The sequence below is a fragment of the Ranitomeya variabilis genome, chromosome 1 (assembly GCF_051348905.1).
Source record: "Ranitomeya variabilis isolate aRanVar5 chromosome 1, aRanVar5.hap1, whole genome shotgun sequence".
NCBI lineage: Eukaryota > Metazoa > Chordata > Amphibia > Anura > Dendrobatidae > Ranitomeya > Ranitomeya variabilis.
The window spans coordinates 578,777,622-578,796,908 of NC_135232.1; the positions used below are offsets into that span (position 1 = coordinate 578,777,622).

Genomic DNA, 19,287 nt, shown 5'->3' on the forward strand with positions numbered 1-19,287 from the left:
GTGGAAGAAGAAATTGACATCAAAGGAACATCACTGTGTATCCCTTGACAACCCCAACTAGACACAGACATTGATTTCCAATCCAGTACTGGATTATGAACCTGTAACCATGGCAAACCCAACACGACAACATCATGCAAATTATGCAACACCAAAAAGCGAATATTTTCCTGATGTGCGGGAGCCATGTACATGGTCAGCTGAGTCCAGTACTGAGGTTTATTCTTGGCCAATGGCGTAGCATCAATCCCCCTTAAGGGAATAGGATTCTGCAAAGGCTCCAAGGAAAAACCACAGCGCCTGGCAAACTCCAAGTCCATCAAGTTCAGGGCAGCGCCCGAATCCACAAATGCCATAACAGAGTAGGACGACAATGAGCAAATCAGAGTAACAGATAAGAGAAATTTAGGCTGCACAGTACTAATGGTGACAGACCTAGCAAACCTCTTAGTGCGCTTAGGACAATCAGAGATGGCATGAGAGGAGTCACCACAGTAAAAACACAGCCCATTCTGATGTCTGTGTTCTTGTCGTTCAGCTCTGGTCAAAGTCCTATCGCATTGCATAGGCTCAGGCCTCCGCTCAGAGGACACCGCCAAATGGTGCACAACTTTGCGCTCGCGCAAACGCCGATCAATCTGAATGGCCAAAGACATTGATTCATTCAGACCAGCAGGCGTGGGGAACCCCACCATAACATCTTTAAGGGCTTCAGAAAGACCCTTTCTGAAAATTGCTGCCAGGGCACACTCATTCCATTGTGTAAGCACAGACCACTTTCTAAACTTCTGGCAATATACATCTGCTTCATCCTGACCCTGACATAGAGTCAGCAAGATCTTTTCTGCCTGATCAACAGAATTTGGTTCGTCATAAAGCAATCCAAGCGCCAGAAAAAATGCATCTACATTTAGCAATGCCAGGATTTCCTGGCTCAAGGGAGAATGCCCAGTCTTGCGGGTCAACACGCAACAAAGAAATAATAATCTTTACTTGCTGAATGGGGTCACCAGAGGAGCGGGGTTTCAGAGCAAGAAACAGTCTGCAATTATTTTTGAAATTCAAAAATTTAGATCTATCCCCAGAAAACAAATCAGGAATTGGAATTCTAGGCTCTAACATCGGATTCTGAACTACATAATCTTGAATACTTTGTACCCTTGCAGTGAGTTGATCCACACAAGAGGACAAACCTTGAATATCCATATCTACACCTGAGTCCTGAACCACTCAGAGGTTAAGGGGAAAAGAAAGACAAAACAAGCTGCAAAGAAAAACAAATTGACTCAGAGCTTCTCTTTTCCCTCTTTTGAGATGCATTAACACTTTGTGGGCCAGCTGTACTGTTATGACCTGGTGGTTAGGAGCACCCAGAATGACCTGATGGTCAAAACGGAAAACCTGGGACAAGCTCTGAGGAGGTGGTAACTCTACTGACTGCAATCCCTAATCCTATCACACACACTAGAAATAGCCGTGGAGCGTGCCTAACTCTCCCTCGACGCCTCTTCACAGCCTAAGAGCTAACTACCCCTAAAGATAGAAATAGCAGCCTACCTTGCCTCAGAGAAATTCCCTAAAGTAAAGGTAGCCCCCCACAAATATTGACTGTGAGTTAAGAGGGAAGTGACAAACACAGGAATGAAACAGATTTTAGCAAAGGAGGCCGAATCTTCTCTAGATAGACAGAGGATAGGAAAGGGAACTATGCGGTCAGTAATAAAAACTACAAAAACCACGCAGAGTGTGCAAAAAGACCTCCACACCGACTCACGGTGTGGAGGTGCAGCTCTGCACCCCCAGAGCTTCCAGCTAGCAAGGAAATATCATAATAGCAAGCTGGACTAGAAACATAGCATGTACTGAGAAATATATTCAAAAAACCAATAAACAGCAAATGAACTAGCAGGGGCTTAGCTTCTGCTGGAGTAGACAGGTCATCTGAGAAATCCAAGAGAGATCTGAACCAGTACTGAGACATTGACAGCTGGCATGAACTAACGACCTGAGCAGAGTTAAATAGGGAAGCCAGCAGAAGCAATAAGCAAGGGCAGCTGAGAAAGCCAACCTCAAAGATCAGCAATTCCACTCAAAGCCACCAGAGCGTGTCCAAGGACCGAACTCACCAAAGTACCATTCGCGACCACAGGAGGGAGCCCGAGAACGGAATTCATAACATGCCTCAATCTTACAGCACGACTCCTACTGGTGTTATCTCCTTTTTGCTTTGATCTCGTTTCTCACTCTCCACAATAAACCTCGCTTCTTGTCCTTTCTTGAGATACCGCCGCGATGTAGTGCAGGCGCGGTTCCTTAACGTTCTTTCCTTTTCGCTAGGCCTCTGTCAGGATCCCACCCCTGACAGGGACCCCCCTGAATCTTCCCCTGCAACACCCTCTGCCACAGGATGTTGCCTGGTTCCAACCCAGTCAGCTTCTGTCTAACTTTCTATCCAACCCCCAGTTTTACCAGATTGTGAGGAGTGGCCTAATACATAGCGCCCTTAGCTCCCCCTGGAGGCCAGACTATGAAGTGTATTGGTGTCTGTGATACCTGGTCAGGTGAACTCCTTCAGTGTGATCAGACGTACCATCACTCCCCTTAGCGGCGGAGCATCAGTACTGCAACGACCAGGACTCTGGGGCGCTGCACTAATTATATACTGTATGTCACTGACATATTTATATCTATCTATTATATGTATATATATACATATACTGTATATATCTATTCTATCTATTCTATTCTGTCGGGTCATGCTGTGATTTTGCTGTACGTGGCAGATGAAATGTTGGGTTTTCAAGGACATGGGTTTGTAAAAATCAGACAGCAGTTGCATAGTTCAAGTGTCATGCGATTTTTTTTTTTGTTATCACACGTATTGACTTGCATTGGCGAGTCTCGTCCGAAATACAAGAACAATCAGAGCATGCTGCAATTTCTTTATTTAGCCCGATCTAAGCTGAGAAAAAAATCTCAGATTAGCAGAGAATCATAGATTAACATTAGACAGAGTGCAATCCAATTTTTTATCGGATTGCACAGGTCCATTTTTTTCTCAAGTGAGTATGAGTCCCCTTCTCAACATAGAGCCATGAAGTTCAGCTTCTCTAACTTTTGGAAGCCAACTGTTATCACTGGGAGAATCAGCAAAGACCACTGAGGTTTGGTAGTTAGGAATGACCTAATTGCGTCAAGGTAAATAAAACTCGCTCTTAATGTCACAAAAAAGAGATTTTCAAAATTGTATTTTTTGGCTAAATTTGAACAAACTGCCAAATTCAAATTTCAGCAAATTTGCTCATCACTAGTAATATATGGCTTCATTGAGTCTGCTAGACTGAGAAATGCTCTTTCTGATAGACTGAAAGGCACATAGAACTGTAAGAACCTGGAAAGCAGGTTATGCTGGACAGCAAACAAGCAAGGCAGAACGCAGGAGGGCGGAGCAAGTCAGATGTAGTTAGCAGAATTAACAGCAAAATGTAACATACTGAGGGCAGAATCTAAGAACAGTTGGTGATGCTTATATCAAATGATAGGTGAAAGTAAGGCTAGGGTCACATTGCGTTAGGTCAATCCGTTAAGCGCATAGCGCTAGCGGATTGCGCTTACGCAATGCTTCTCTAGGGTCCGCGTTCGGCGTCCCCGCTAGCGCAGATCCCCGATCTGCACTAGCGAGGACGGACCTCGGGCGCGCCCCGGACGCTGCAAGCAGCATCCGAGGTCCGTCACTCAAATGACGGCACATCGCTAGCGCACGCCCAATGTGGGCGGGCGCTAGCGACGCGTTCACCATTACAGGCTATGGCGGCGTTAACGGACTACGTTAACACCGCGTTATGCCGCGGTGTAACGTAGTCCATTAAACGTGGTCACATAACGCAATGTGACCCTAGCCTAATACAATCCACAGCATATTGTAACATAAAGCTTGTGATGCTAGCAGCAAATGAGGGTTTGAATGGAAGGTCTAAGAAGTACAAATGCAAATACTTGAAAATCAGAGGAGTCTGAGGAGATACAATAATGAGGCAATACAAGAATCTAGATGATGGCAACTGAACTCATTACAGTCTAAATACTCAGACACAAAAGAAGTGTGTCAGGCTTCTTTCACACTTCAGTTTGGCGTCAGTCAGCTCCGACATCGTGATGGATCGACGGATCCGTCAAAATTGTTGAGAAAACAGTTCTAACGGATCAGTTTTTGTGACGGATCAGTTACACTGTTCCGTTAAAAAAACGGATCCATTAGAACCGTTGCTACCATTTTTCCATCCGTTGTAACCGTTTTTTGATGGATCCGTTTTTTAAAAAGGGAGGATCTCAATGTGATTGGCTACTGGAAACTACTGGAAAACTATATATACTGTGTATTTACACCACAGCTTTGAAAGGTTGTAGAGAAAGTGGCAAAGATGGAAGGGGTGCTGGCGAATATTGTGAAGATATGTGCGGATTTCACTTTTGAGGCTAATCGGTTGGCAGTCATCATTCGAGACAAGGAGGAAGAAAGACTGCGCATCCTGTGGCAGCGGCGGAAGAGAAGGCCGTGGATCCATCCTATCACAGCCCAACGCATGACCCGTGGTGTTTATTCCACACTTTACATTGAATTGAGGGAAAATCCTCAAAAATTCTTCAGCTATGTGCGAATGAAAGTAGAAAATTTCGAAATTTTGTTGGGCCATGTGGAGGAATCTATACGGAGATGAGACACCCAGATGCGCTTCTCCATATCACCAGCGGAGCGTCTCATGGTGACTATTCAGTAAGTTTTTTTTTTTTTTAATGATTCTCATTCATCAGACTTATAACTATAATGTTGTTTTTTGAAGTTTTTATTAATTATTGTCTTTTCCTTTCGTTAACAGATTCCTTGCAACTGGAGAGTCATTTTCATCCCTACATTTCCAGTTCAGGCTTGGGATATCCACAATCTCAGGGATCATCAGAGAGACCTGCCGGGCATTGTGGGAGTGCTTACAAGCGGAATACATTCCAGAGCCATCACAGGAGAGGTGGCTGGAGATTGCCCACAATTTTGAACAAATATGCCAGTTCCCAAATTGTGTTGGAGCAGTCGATGGGAAGCATATAAGGATTGTAAAACCTTCTGGCTCTGGATCAGAATTTTACAACTACAAGAAGTACTTCTCTATTGTATTGATGGCCATAGCCTATGCACACTGCAAGTTTATAGCTGTGGATATCGGTGCGTATGGACGCGAAAATGACTCCCAGATTTTTAAAACTTCACCAATGGGGCGTCGTTTGTATGGAGAGACATTTGACTTTCCACCGCCTAGACCTCTCCCTGGAACCACCGCTCCACCATTACCATTTGTGTGCGTTGGAGATGATGCCTTCCAGCTATCACCACACTTGCTTAAACCCTATGGAAGTAGTGGACTGACCCAGAGGAAGAAAATTTTAAATTATCGCTTAACCAGAGCACGAAGAGTTGTGGAATGTGCCTTTGGCATCTTAACTGCTAAATGGAGAATCCTACTAACTGCAATTAAACTGCAGACTGAAACTGTTGATGATGTGGTGAAGGCTTGCGTGGTACTTCACAATTTTGTTTTATCCAAAGAACATGTTTCCCTGGAAGATAATGTGTCAGAAACCACCTTGCGGGATTACCAAAACACAAGTTTTCGCAGTCCAGTGGCAGTGTCCAGAATGCGGGACAATTTTGCAGACTACTTCATGTCTCCTCAAGGATCAGTTGACTGGCAGTACGAAATGGTGTAAAAAAAATTTTTTCACACTTGTAAATATACCATGTTTTTTGTTTTGTTACAAAACCTTTGGACTTTAACCTCACAGTATTGTATGTTTTGAACCGGTACCCCTTTACACATTTTCTCCTGTTACTTTTACCATAATCTTGGTGGTTTTAATACAGTTTAAAAAAAAAAAAGGAAAGACAATAAAATTGTTTTTGAACCCAAAAAAGTTTTATTTATTTACAAGTTCTCATAATTTGGGGTGGAGATAGTAGCGCAGGGGCTGACAGGGCGGACCACGTCGATAGTGGGGGATAGGACATCATGGGGAGGAACAGAAGTGGAATGGGTGGTGAAAACATGAGGTCGGGCAGGGAGTTGAGGTACAGATGTGGTCTGTGGGAGGTATGGTGAAGGTGTTGGTGGGATTGGGAACGGTGAAGTTAAAGGGGAAGAATGGAAAGGGGAAGGTAGGTACTGGGAAATACTGAGGGGGGAAGGAAGGAATGGCGAAGGAGTAGAAGTAGGATGGATGGGAGAAGGATGGACGGGAGGAGGATGGACGGGAGGATAGACGGCGGCTTGAGAGGGGAAAGGTGTTGAAACATGAAGGGTAGGTGGAGGGGCTTGGGACATCGCCTGTGCTAGAGCAGTGTGGCAGCCTTGCATCACATGCATCTGCAGGTCAGGAATTAGATTTTCCATGTGCCTGAGGACCGACTGAAAAAAACAGTGTCTTGGTGACAGGTTTGCATCTGAATGCATCCTATCCAGACGACTGCTGAGTTCAAGTATGCTTTTGTTAAGCATATTGTACCCAGCATATGTTTGCTCACCCAAAAGCTTGATGGCATTCTGGAAGGCTGCATTCAAATGCAAAAACTCAGGCGCATAGCTCCTTTCCTGACCTCTCTGGCGCTGCAGTCCTGACTCCAAAGGTGGTCTAGATCTTGCGGCACTGTCAGAGGGGTGGGGTAAAGGGAACTCTAACTCATCACCTGCAGCTTCAAGTGATGAAGTCCGCCCTGCTGCTCCAGTGCTGGTGGATGGGGCCGAGGATCACACAAAAGGGAAGGTACAGATACAGAGGGGTTGACGTGGTCCCCGGTGGCGGACTCCAGAGAGATCGCTCCAGAGGGGTGCAACTCTGATGCGGGCTCCCGAGTGCTGCAGACAGTGCTGTTAAAGAAGAAAAAAAAAAAACATTTGTATCTTGATATTACAATTGCCCTTGCTGCCAAAAAAATATGAAGGTTACACATTTTATCAGTTTGACTGAAAACATGTGGTGTTGAATATTTACCTTCTGCTCAGCAGTGTCGACCGGGGGAATGACAGGGCTCTTGCATATTTATACCTGCTCCTGCGTCCTCTAGACCCACTCGGGGCCTGCATCTCCTTGTTGAACTCCCTCTTGAAGCGATCCCTGAGTGACCGCCACCGCACGATAGCCCTGTTACCTGGAAAGATAAAGCAAAAATTGGTTACTATACAGCACATTAAATCATGCTAACATAAGGTAATGAAGTGTGAATACTTACGCGCTAGATCTTGGGCCCCAGCGTCGAGTTCCTCCCAGTTCTCCAGAACAGCACTGCACACTTCCTCCCATAGCCGTCGGGTGACGAACTGGTCAGCATGGTGGCGGTCCGCCATGTTCCACAGCGGCTCCCAACTTTGGACCGCTTGAATGAGGGTGTCCACATCAATGCCCTCCTCTTCCTCAGCCTGTTCGGGAGCACGCTGTGAAGCCTTAACAAAAAAATAAGAATAAAAAGGGAAAGATTATACCACATGAATTTTACAGTTTACGAAACACCAAACCAAAAAGGAACTTACTCTTCGGTGACCGCCGCGATTAGCATTCCGACGACTATGGGAGGTGCTTTGAGGAACTCTACGCCGAGCCCCGGATTGTGAAGACTAAAAAAAAAATAAATAAATAAATAAATTATGTGCTTGCATGGAGGCATATGTACTGTGTGTGTGCTGTGCTGAATGTTTGTGTTGGATGTAGTGTGTTTTATGTGAGGATCGGTCTCTGCAAAACGACGTACACTATGCGCTCCAGCTCCTCTCATTTCTCCACCCTGCCCGTCTCCTTCTGGAAGCCCCTCTGCTTCAGCTTCCTGTGAAAACAGAATAAATACATATAGGGTTCAAAAACAGAATAAATACATATAGGGTTACCAGAGATGTACCCAAAAAAAATTATGAAGAAAAAAAACTATCACCTCAGGTGGCTGACGATGTGAGGGGGGGCTCTCAGAAGAAGACATTATGGTCCTGCATCTGTCTTAGGTCCTTGCTGCATCTGTCTTGGGTCCTTGCTGCATTTCTCTTGGGTCCTGTTTTTCTTGGGTCCCTAAGAATCTGCAAGTATAAGGAGAGTTCTAAGCTACTATACAAAAGGATAGATAAAGCTTTTGGGACTTTATACTTACATCTGTTTTCCAAACTCTTGGGTCCTTGCTGCGTCTGTCTTGGGTCCTTGCTGCGTCTGTCTTGGGTCCTTGCTGCATTTCTCTTGGGTCCTGTTTTTCTTGGGTCCCTAAGAATCTGCAAGTATAAAGAGAGTTCTAAGCTACTATACAAAAGGATAGATAAAGCTTTCGGGACTTTATACTTACATCTGTTTTCCAAACTCGGGTCCTTGCTGCGTCTGTCGTGGGTCCTTGCTGTGTCTGTCTTGGGTTCTTGCTGCGTTTCTCTTGGGTCCCGTTTTTCTTGGGTCCCTAAGAATCTGCAAGTATAAAGAGAGTTCTAAGCTACTATACAAAAGGATAGATAAAGCTTTTGGGACTTTATACTTACATCTGTTTTCCAAACTCTTGGGTCCTTGCTGCGTCTGTCTTGGGTTCTTGCTGCGTCTGTCTTGGGTCCTTGCTGCGTTTCTCTTGGGTCCCGTTTTTCTTGGGTCCCTAAGAATCTGCAAGTAAAAAGAGAGTTCTAAGCTACTATACAAAAGGATAGATAAAGCTTTCGGGACTTTATACTTACATCTGTTTTGCAAACTCTTGGGTCCTTGCCTCTTTCACACTTCAGTCTTTTGGCGTCAGTCTGAAACCACCATTTTACTCAAATAGCGGATCCGCCATTTTTTTTTGGCGGATCCGCTATTTTCCCATAGACTTGCATTAGCGACGGATTGTGATGGATTGTCGTCCGTTCCATCCACCATGTGACGGATCCGTCGAAATTTGGCGGACGTCATCTAGACATAGACGGACATTATAACTTTTTTGTCTGCGCTGAAATGGCGGTTCGCGATGGATCCGTCGCGTCCGCCATTCCATAGAATGGCCGCCTATGGGCGAGGGAACCGTCGCGACCGTCATTTCGGCGGATCAGTCGCCCCAATCCGCTTTTTCAATTGCGCATGCTCCAAAAAGTAGATACTTTTCCCAGACAACCCCCAAGTAACGGATCCGTCAAAAAAACGGATCCGTTAGAACCGTTTTCTCAACAATTGTGACTTATCCGTCGAGCAGACTGACGCCAAACATCTGAAGTGTGAAAGAAGCCTTAGTGGGTCTTAAAAAGTCTTGAGAGCAGAGCAAAGGGCAATGACCATTGGAGAAGGGAAAAGAGCTTAGCCTAGAAGATGAGACACGTGTGAAACAGTGGGACTACTTTTATGAATACAAAAAAAAAACTGTTGAAAGGGAAAAAAAATCCAGTCCTTAGAGGGCTAATACACCTTCTCACACAACTCAGCTCAGACCTAGCTTTTACGCAAGTGACTGCAGAAGAATCACTCCCCAAATGTATTGTGTACAATAAAAAATTATGAATGCTAATGCCATAGCTCTGTTGTCTGAAAAAAGCTAGCAATGGAAAGCGTCAACTTTTATCACTGATTTCTTTGACAGTATTCCTTCAAGAGTAAAATTAGAAATGACACTAAGCAGAGGCGTAAATTGACACTTCTGGAGCACAATCTAAACCCTGCACCATATATTATGATAATGTCAACCTATGTGGCAGCAGAGTTTATGGGCTATCCTTAGATGCCAGAACTGGGTGTGACTATTTCAGCCTCCCATGCCTCTGACTTTTGGAAAAAAGTTAGAAATTTGGGATTTTATAAAGGCACAAGTAGAAAAAGACATAACCTCCTTAACAGTCTGTTGGGCACGCTTTACTTCTATTACAGGGCTGGGCTGCTGAGCATGAACCACAGATACACCTCTGTAGCAAATATGAAAGTAAACTTTACGAACATTTTCTTCCAGTGATGTGACTACTTTGGTGCTAACCACTTGATAGCTGCGCTTCAAAGACAAACTTTTCATCCACTGATGAGGGATCTTCCAAACAACAGAAATCCAGATCAGAGACTTTCACCTTAGATGTTAAGCTTTGCATATATAAAAAAGACAGAAGGGAGACTTCCCAGAAGGGAGTCAGAATGTGCATCTTTATCAAGCAGTCACGGGTCTCAGTGACCTCTACATCCCGGCTTCTATGATTCAGGCAGTTCTGACCTTTAACCTTCCCTCTGGCGAGCTTCAGGGTATATTGCATTGCTCTTCTCTCCATTCGCTGGTTTTTCATCTCTTTCTAGTTCACTTACTCGGTGATAAAGGCGCACAGCTTGCATTCATGGAAACAGAAAAGAAGCAAGGGATATGTTCCATAGAAATCAGCCCGGCATGCAATAATCTATCCCGCTCCGTAAGAAGAGAAGAATTCTACATATGTGTCGGCGAAGAAAAGAAAATGAGAATTTTGACTGCTGGAGTCAGGATGGCGGGTTTCGCTCTTGCAAATCATTGACCCCTTGGACATCCTTTAGAAGTAATACAAAAAAAAATGTATATATATATATATATATATATATATATATATATATATATATATATATATATATATATATATATATATATATATATATAAATCACATATTAGAAAAAGAAGACTTTTGGAAAAGTTTTATGGGATGAAAAGGCTTCAGTTGTGCCTGCATCTAGAGATGAGCAAACTTGTTGGGAAAACATTCATCAATCTCAAATTCGGCACAAACATTGCACATTCAGATTTGTGTTCAGATTCGGATTTTCCTCAAAATTGCAAAATTTGGCAAAAGATTGGTAAATCATTGCGTTTCTACTAATGCTTTTGTTAGGATTTTGGCTACAATAGTGGTGATCAGGGGTGGGATTCAAATTTTTAACAACAGGTCCTCTAAGTCGCGGCGGCCGGAATTTTGGCCACTCCCATTTTCAATAACCCCGCCCATACTAATAAGCCACGCCCAGTGGCACGATTCATATTTTTGGAAGCATGCGAGCAGGTCTGAGAGTGCTGGAGCGCATACCTGCGCTCCTGTTACAGAGCCCGCCCCGACCGCAGGTGTCCTAAACGGGACTCAGAGAGGCAGTGCGATGCTGCCTCTTTGAGTCCCGTTCAGGACACTTGCGGTCGACTCCGGGCTTTGAACAGGAGCGCAGGTATGCGCTCCCTCCAGCACTCTCAGACCCGCTCGCAGGGCAGGTTTGACAGCCGCTTTGCTGCGATTATACGCACCGTATAATCGCAGCAAAATCGTCCGTGTGCGCCTGCCCTTAGGTAAACCTGCATTCGCAGGGGGTTGGACCCGATGGCCCTTGAGGTCCCTTCCAACTCTACAATTTTATAATTCTAAGAATGCTAGCACCAAAGAACAGGGCGCTGATACTGTATATGGGAGAGGGGTGTTATACGGGTTGTGTACTACAGCTCTGCATTTCTCTATACATTATTCAAGGACCAAACAAACCTTGAGGAGTCTTCCATGATGTCAACGTGGCATCCACTGTGTTTCTAGCCAGCAGCTTCAGCTGGTAGCTAAAAATAAGAGAGAAAGTGTTAGGGGCACTGTGATGTCTATATGAACACGATCGTGTCATATACACATCAGCTTCTCCCTCCTATATAGTCCATGACTGGCTGCCACATCCAACAGGGCCCAGGGAAGGCTAGAGGGCTGCAGGGCAAAGGAGGAGGCTAGTGGGGACTGGGTGCTGCAGGGCCCAGGAGGGAGGCTACAGAGTCCAGCGGGAGGCTAGTGGGACTGGGGGCTGCAGGGCCCAGGGGGGAGGCTACAGAGTCCAGCGGGAGGCTAGTGGGACTGGGGGCTGCAGGGCCCAGGGGGAGGCTAGTGGGGACTTGGGGCTGCAGGGCCCAGGGGGAGGCTAGAGGGCTGCAGGGCCCAGGGGGAGGCTGGTGGGGACTTGGGGCTGCAGGGCCCAGGGGGAGGCTACAGGGCTGCAGGGCCCAGGGGGAGGCTAGTGGGGACTTGGGGCTGCAGGGCCCAGGGGGAGGCTAGAGGGCTGCAGGGCCCAGGGGGAGGCTGGTGGGGACTTGGGGCTGCAGGGCCCAGGGGGAGGCTAGAGGGCTGCAGGGCCCAGGGGGAGGCTAGTGGGGACTTGGGGCTGCAGGGCCCAGGGGGAGGCTGGTGGGGACTTGGGGCTGCAGGGCCCAGGGGGAGGCTACAGGGCTGCAGGGCCCAGGGGGAGGCTAGTGGGGACTTGGGGCTGCAGGGCCCAGGGGGAGGCTAGAGGGCTGCAGGGCCCAGGGGGAGGCTGGTGGGGACTTGGGGCTGCAGGGCCCAGGGGGAGGCTACAGGGCGCCCCCCCCTCTATAATACTATCTACAAGGCACAAATACCGCCACACCATGACCAGATGACATATTACCATCACAGTGATCGAATAATATCAAATACAAGGAACAAATACCAAAACATCATGACCAGACCACATATTACCACCACATAGTGACTGAATACTATAGTACTGATCAATAATAAAAAAAACCCCACAATACTATCACCATAAGTGCCATTATACACAGGAGATCTGTACTTAGTATGCAGTGTCTGTGTACAGGTAATCCAGTGATCACCAGTGACATTATACACAGGAGCTCTGTATATAGTGTATGGGTAATACAGTGATCACCAGTGACATTATACACAGGACCTCTGTATATAGTATACAGTGTATAGTGTCAGTGTATAGGTAACACACTGACTCACCAGTGACGTCTCTAGGTGAAGTCCTTCATCTTTCATCCCGCACAGACCGCCATCACTTCATCCAGCCAGGACTCGTCTCTGCAGGAAATAACACAGTTATCTCGAGTTCCACTTGCAGAACACATTACTTAATTTTCCCAACTTTTACATTACACCACACGAAGAAAGCGACATAGTGTCACTGTACACAGTAATAGGACCGCCCCTCCATTTAAAACAGTGTACTCAAAAAATAAAATAAATACATCACTGCAGTAATAATATCCCTTAATTAGCCCCCTATGGTAATAATATTCGCCATCCTAGCCCCTGTGTGTCTCATTCCTGGCGTCAGCCATATGTTCTCCCATCCTGCCCTAATGAGTATCCATCCTGCCCCATATGATCTTCCCATCCTGCCCCATCTGTCTCCATCGTATCCATCCTGCCCCATGATCCTGCCCCATCTGTCTCCAATCCTGCCTCCAGTGTCTCCAGTCATGCCGCCATGTCTGTCATCCTGCCCCCTGTGTCTCCAATCATGCCCCGTTTCTCCATTCTGCCCCTGTGTCCAGCAATCTGCCCCTGTGTCATGCTTTCTACCCCCGTGTCCAGCTTTCTGCCCCCCTGTGTCCAGCTTTCTGCCCCCCTGTGTCCAGCTTTCTGCCCCAGTGTCCAGCTTTCTGCCCCAGCATCCAGCTTTCTGCCCCAGCGTCCAGCTTTCTGCCCCAGCGTCCAGCGTTCTGCCCCAGCGTCCAGCGTTCTGCCCCAGCGTCCAGCGTTCTGCCCCAGCGTCCAGCTTTCTGACCCCCTGTGTCCAGCTTTCTGACCCCAGTGTCCAGCTTTCTGCCCCTGTGTCCAGTTTTCTGCCCCTGTGTCCAGCTTTCTGCCCCAGTGTCCAGCTTTCTGCCCCCGTGTCCAGCTTTCTGCCCCAGCATCCAGCTTTCTGCCCCAGTGTCCAGCTTTCTGCCCCCGTGTCCAGCTTTCTGCCCCAGCGTCCAGCTTTCAGCCCCAGCATCCAGCGTTCTGCCCCAGCGTCCATCGTTCTGCCCCAGTGTCCAGCTTTCTGACCCCCTGTGTCCAGCTTTCTGCCCCTGTGTCCAGCTTTCTGCCCCTGTGTCCAGCTTTCTGCCCCAGTGTCCAGCTTTCTGCCCCCGTGTCCAGCTTTCTGCCCCAGCGTCCAGCTTTCTGCCCCAGCGTCCAGCTTTCTGCCCCCGTGTCCAGCTTTCTGCCCCAGCGTCCAGCTTTCAGCCCCAGCATCCAGCGTTCTGCCCCAGCGTCCATCGTTCTGCCCCAGCGTCCAGCTTTCTGACCCCCTGTGTCCAGCTTTCTGACCCCCTGTTTCCAGCTTTCTGCCCCCCTGTGTCCAGCTTTCTGCCCCAGTGTCCAGCTTTCTGCCCCTGTGTCCAGCTTTCTGTCCCAGCGTCCAGCTTTCAGCCCCAGCGTCCAGCGTTCTGCCCCAGCGTCCATCGTTCTGCCCCAGCGTCCATCGTTCTGCCCCAGCGTCCAGCTTTCTGACCCCAGCGTCCAGCTTTCTGCCCCTGTGTCCAGCTTTCTGCCCCCCTGTGTCCAGCTTTCTGCCCCAGTGTCCAGCTTTCTGCCCCCGTGTCCAGCTTTCAGCCCCAGCATCCAGCTTTCAGCCCCAGCGTCCAGCGTTCTGCCCCAGCGTCCATCGTTCTGCCCCAGCGTCCAGCTTTCTGACCCCCTGTGTCCAGCTTTCTGACCCCCTGTGTCCAGCTTTCTGCCCCTGTGTCCAGCTTTCTGCCCCTGTGTCCAGCTTTCTGCCCCAGTGTCCAGCTTTCTGCCCCCGTGTCCAGCTTTCTGCCCCAGCGTCCAGCTTTCTGCCCCAGCGTCCAGCTTTCTGCCCCCGTGTCCAGCTTTCTGCCCCAGCGTCCAGCTTTCAGCCCCAGCATCCAGCGTTCTGCCCCAGCGTCCATCGTTCTGCCCCAGCGTCCAGCTTTCTGACCCCCTGTGTCCAGCTTTCTGACCCCCTGTTTCCAGCTTTCTGCCCCCCTGTGTCCAGCTTTCTGCCCCAGTGTCCAGCTTTCTGCCCCTGTGTCCAGCTTTCTGCCCCAGCATCCAGCTTTCAGCCCCAGCGTCCAGCGTTCTGCCCCAGCGTCCATCGTTCTGCCCCAGCGTCCATCGTTCTGCCCCAGCGTCCAGCTTTCTGACCCCAGCGTCCAGCTTTCTGCCCCTGTGTCCAGCTTTCTGCCCCCCTGTGTCCAGCTTTCTGCCCCAGTGTCCAGCTTTCTGCCCCCGTGTCCAGCTTTCAGCCCCAGCATCCAGCTTTCAGCCCCAGCTTCCAGCGTTCTGCCCCAGCGTCCATCGTTCTGCCCCAGCGTCCAGCTTTCTGACCCCCTGTGTCCAGCTTTCTGACCCCCTGTTTCCAGCTTTCTGCCCCCCTGTGTCCAGCTTTCTGCCCCAGTGTCCAGCTTTCTGCCCCTGTGTCCAGCTTTCTGCCCCAGCGTCCAGCTTTCAGCCCCAGCGTCCAGCGTTCTGCCCCAGCGTCCATCGTTCTGCCCCAGCGTCCAGCTTTCTGACCCCAGCGTCCAGCTTTCTGCCCCTGTGTCCAGCTTTCTGCCCCCCTGTGTCCAGCTTTCTGCCCCTGTGTCCAGCTTTCTGCCCCCCTGTGTCCAGCTTTCTGCCCCAGTGTCCAGCTTTCTGCCCCCGTGTCCAGCTTTCAGCCCCAGCGTCCAGCTTTCAGCCCCAGCGTCCAGCGTTCTGCCCCAGCGTCCATCGTTCTGCCCCAGCGTCCATCGTTCTGCCCCAGCGTCCAGCTTTCTGACCCCCTGTGTCCAGCTTTCTGACCCCCTGTTTCCAGCTTTCTGCCCCCCTGTGTCCAGCTTTCTGCCCTGGGCCCCCCCCGATCGCCGCTCTCAATAAAAAAAAAAAAAAAAAAAAAAAAGTTCTGCTTACCTGACCGCGATCCTGCTCTCTCTGGTTATCGGTGGGGCGGCCATCTTCCTGAGGCCGCGCGTGCGCAGGTGGAGTGCTCTGCTGACCGGGGCTTCAGGAAAATTTTTCTGAAGCCGAGATGCGAGCAGGTAAATTCTGCGCCGCCGGCGACCCGCCCCCCGTATTGTGCCGCCCCCCGCATTGTGCCGCCCGGGGCGGACCCCCTCCGCTTCCTACGCCACTGCCAGTGGTAACCATTTTGAAAATTTCTATCTGCCAGCGTTCCGGTAATTGAAAATGGCATTTTCAATTACCGGAACGCTGGCAGATAGAAATTTTAGTAAACGGCTGCCCCGTACCGGGTCGTACCGGCTGAATCCCACCCCTGGTGATGAATGGGGGGATGTGTTTGATGAGGGGAGAGGGTGGGAAGAGGTCAGAGTAGCGGTGGACTGTATTTTTTTTTTTATTAACTTACTGTGTGGAGATTGAGCTAGCATGTTAGTGATGCAACTATTTTTTATTCACGGTCTTAAAGCAACTGCTGTAGATGGCCACAATGCAATGCCCCCAGTCCACAAGATTCCACTCTTCCAACTTTTTAGGAGCAACACTGGAGCTATTTTTTATATGATAATGTGAGCAAGCCCTAAGATGTTGTCTGATTTCATAAATTTATGTGTAAGTTACCGGGGTGTTGACCTTTTACCTTTTTGTGCTTACTGCTGTTATATTGGCCTTATACACTTTTATAGCTTTACCGCTATTCACTTCCTTTTTTTAAATTGGTAATAAAAAGTACGCTTATTATAGGGCCCAGCAGACAGGCTTTATACACAGACAGACTACTGTGTATGCTTCATCTCCGACTTGTCTAAACCAACATTTGGTCAAAACTGGCAAATGTGCAAGACCCCTTGTGTGGTGACCCAGTCCAGAGTGTGTCCTTCCCTTTAAGTAATCCTGGATTGTGAGTAGCTTCTGTACACTACAGCTCACTCTCTAACTGACCCTCTACATTATCGCCTGCATTTGTGAGCTGTAATTCTCTATTTCTAGTCACCTCCATTTTACATGCAATGCATTTCTTATCTGCTGTGTTCTGGCACCATCTAATGGTAAAAGAATCATAATGACTCAATGACTCATAATTATTGTTTTGTAAGGATCTGTGATGTGAATTAGGTGTCCTATTGGCCAGCTCCTAGTCACATGGTCAATAGGAGGAGCTGTTTTCCAGGCAAGTCTAGAATGTTCTTTAGTCTGAGGGATGCCCTCAGGGAGAGCAGAACACACGTGGAGGCGGTTTTCACTACAAGATCTGCAGGCCTAAGAGACTGAGATCCCTCTCTAACCTGTACAGACATCATTCTAAAGTCTTTCTGACTGGATGCACCACAGTTTTTACATTCACCTATAAGTGACATCATTCTTTAGTCCTTCTGACTGGAATTGCCTTAGTTTTTACATTCATTTCAGTAATGTAGCTACCAGGGGGCAGAGGGGGCCATCACCATGGGCCCCGCACTCTGAGGGGGCCCACCCTGAGCTACACTACTGTAACTGTATCGGTGTGTGCACAGCGTGCCAATACAGTTACATTCTGCGGCAGAGCAAGGAGAATCGATCTCCCTGCTCTGCCCCCTGGCTGCCATGGTGCCAGCAGTGGGCCCCCACTTGTCATCGCAGGTTCAGCTCACCGCATTGATGAGAGAAGGAGCGCTATGCTCCCTCTCCTATCATCCCACTGTCAGCATCTGACTCAGACAATGACAGTGGGCGCAATGATGTCACTACCCGGCGCCCGCTGTCCAGAGATGAGCGGGTGCTCGGAGCAGCGGAGGAGCCAGGAAGAAGAGAGGTGAGTATTTATTTATTTTTATTGGGAGCTGGGTTATACTACAGAGTCTGCCTATAGGGGGGTCTGCCTTATACTACAGAGTCTGCCTATGGGGGGTCTGCCTTACACTACAGAGTCTGCCTATGAGGGGCTTCCTTATACTACAGAGTCTGCCTATGGGGGGGTCTGCCTTATTACAGAGTCTGCGTATGGGTGGCTGCCTTATTACAGAGTCTGCCTATGCGGGGTCTGCCTTATACTACAGAGTCTGCCTATGAGGGGGCTGCCTTATTACGGAGTTTGCCTATGGGGTGGTCTGCCTTATACTACAGAGTCTGCCTATGGGGTGGTCTGCCTTATACTACAGAGTCTGCCTATGGGGGGCTGCCTTATTACAGAGTCTGCCTATGGGGGCTGCCTTATTACAGAGTCTGCCTATGGGGGCTGCCTTATTATAGAGTCTAGAAAAAAGAAGAAAAAAACAGTTTGCACTCACCAGGCCCGATGAACCAAACTTATCTTTATTTAGGACATGTGCAGTAAATCAGGGAGAACGTGCTGAATGTCGGATGACAGCTGTTTCGCGCTCACTGCGCTTCCACTGATCCTGACTGATGCGGACAGTGTAATTTCTGCTCTCATCATATTACGGCAAAATCCTTGAAAATTGGTCCTATAGATCACGTGGTGTGTGAATTCATCTCCTGCAAAACCACACATGTAGTGTACGCCATAATATGACCTTGTGGCTTTTATTATATAGGCAAGACTTATCGCCCCCTATTTGTGCGGGTGAGGGAGCATTTTAGCTCGGTCCGCACTGGGAAGGGGGTTCCCCGCCTCATTAATCATGTTCGGCAGGTACACCAGGGTGATGTAAGATCGCTCTCGTTTGTGGGTTTGGAAAGGGTGTTTCTACCACAGCGGGGAGGGAATTTGAACAGGTTGCTTTTAAGACATGAGGCAACATGGATATTGCGTACGAACGCTGTGGGCCCTTTAGGCCTGAATGAGAAAATTGATATGTCCTTTTTTTATGACTTGATTTGTCTAGTGACCTTCCTTTGATGTGTTTGTCTTTTTGCTTGTTCGTCTTTTTCAGATTAAGCTGTACTGTTTTTAAGTTATGTTTTAACTTTTGTATTCACATTATGTATAAGGGGAGTGATTGCGTATGATGTCATGAGGTGGGAGGGGTGTGCATTTGTTTAAATGGTTACCTCATTTCCCCCATGCCATCAGGATCAGTGGAAGCGCAGTGAGCGCGAAACAGCTGTCAACAAAGAGATCAGGATCAGTGGAAGCGCAGTGAGCGCGAAACAGCTGTCATCCGACATTCAGCACGTTCTCCCTGATTTACTGCACATGTTCTAAATAAAGATAAGTTTGGTTCATCGGGCCTGGTGAGTGCAAGCTGTTTTTTTCTTCTGTTTTCTGGATTGTATATACTTTTTTGGCTATGCACCGTGAGTGCCCTCGCATGGACGAGTGGGTATGAGTACTGGAGCAGCTTTTGCAGGGCACACCATAAGAGGATCGCATCAGGCAGCAGTGCGGGTGCTTTTTCTTTTTTTGGACTTATTACAGAGTCTGCCTACGGGGGGTCTGCCTTATACTACATAGTCTGCCTATGGGGGGCTGCCTTATACTACAGAATCTGCCTATGGGAGGCTGCCTTATTACAGAGTCTGCCTATGGGGGTCTGCCTTATACTACAGAGTTTGCCTATGGGGGCTGCCTTATTACAGAGTCCGTATGGGGCTGCCTTATTGCAGAGTCTGCGTATGGGGCTGCCTTATACTACAGAGTCTGCCTAT

The 19,287-nt window shown here is 48.3% G+C and overlaps 1 protein-coding gene and 1 long non-coding RNA gene across 3 annotated transcripts in view; one reads left to right on the forward strand and one right to left on the reverse strand.

The window, feature by feature from the left end:
* Positions 1-18,821, forward strand: part of LOC143805786 (uncharacterized) — a 28,988-nt gene extending 10,167 nt beyond the window's left edge. The window contains exon 3 of the long non-coding RNA XR_013221331.1: positions 18,713-18,821. This is a non-coding gene — a long non-coding RNA (uncharacterized LOC143805786). The remainder of the gene's footprint in view (positions 1-18,712) is intronic.
* Positions 6,700-7,840, reverse strand: LOC143805689 (uncharacterized). 2 transcript variants are annotated; one of them, XM_077285365.1, is made up of 4 exons: positions 7,575-7,840; positions 7,277-7,487; positions 7,039-7,195; positions 6,700-6,914 (listed from the first exon to the last, which is right to left on the reverse strand). In XM_077285365.1, exons 2-4 carry the CDS (start codon positions 7,389-7,391, stop codon positions 6,722-6,724), a joined length of 465 nt encoding a protein of 154 aa, XP_077141480.1. In that variant the 5' UTR covers positions 7,392-7,487; positions 7,575-7,840; the 3' UTR covers positions 6,700-6,721. The 2 variants fall into 2 exon arrangements, with proteins under 2 accessions (XP_077141480.1, XP_077141391.1); XM_077285276.1 differs by having other exon boundaries at positions 7,277-7,840.
* Positions 18,822-19,287: the final 466 nt, after the last annotated feature.

What these genes read in the sequence shown, in the direction of transcription:
- LOC143805689 (XM_077285365.1), bottom strand. Translation starts at nt 7,391, where the DNA reads ATGGCGGACCGCCACCATGCTGACCAGTTCGTCACCCGACGGCTATGG. An exon ending in TGGGGCCCAAGATCTAGCGC is followed by an intron (nt 7,196 to 7,276) that starts GTAAGTATTCAC and finishes TTATCTTTCCAG; the next exon opens with GTAACAGGGCTATCGTGCGG. An exon ending in TCGACACTGCTGAGCAGAAG is followed by an intron (nt 6,915 to 7,038) that starts GTAAATATTCAA and finishes CTTCTTTAACAG; the next exon opens with CACTGTCTGCAGCACTCGGG.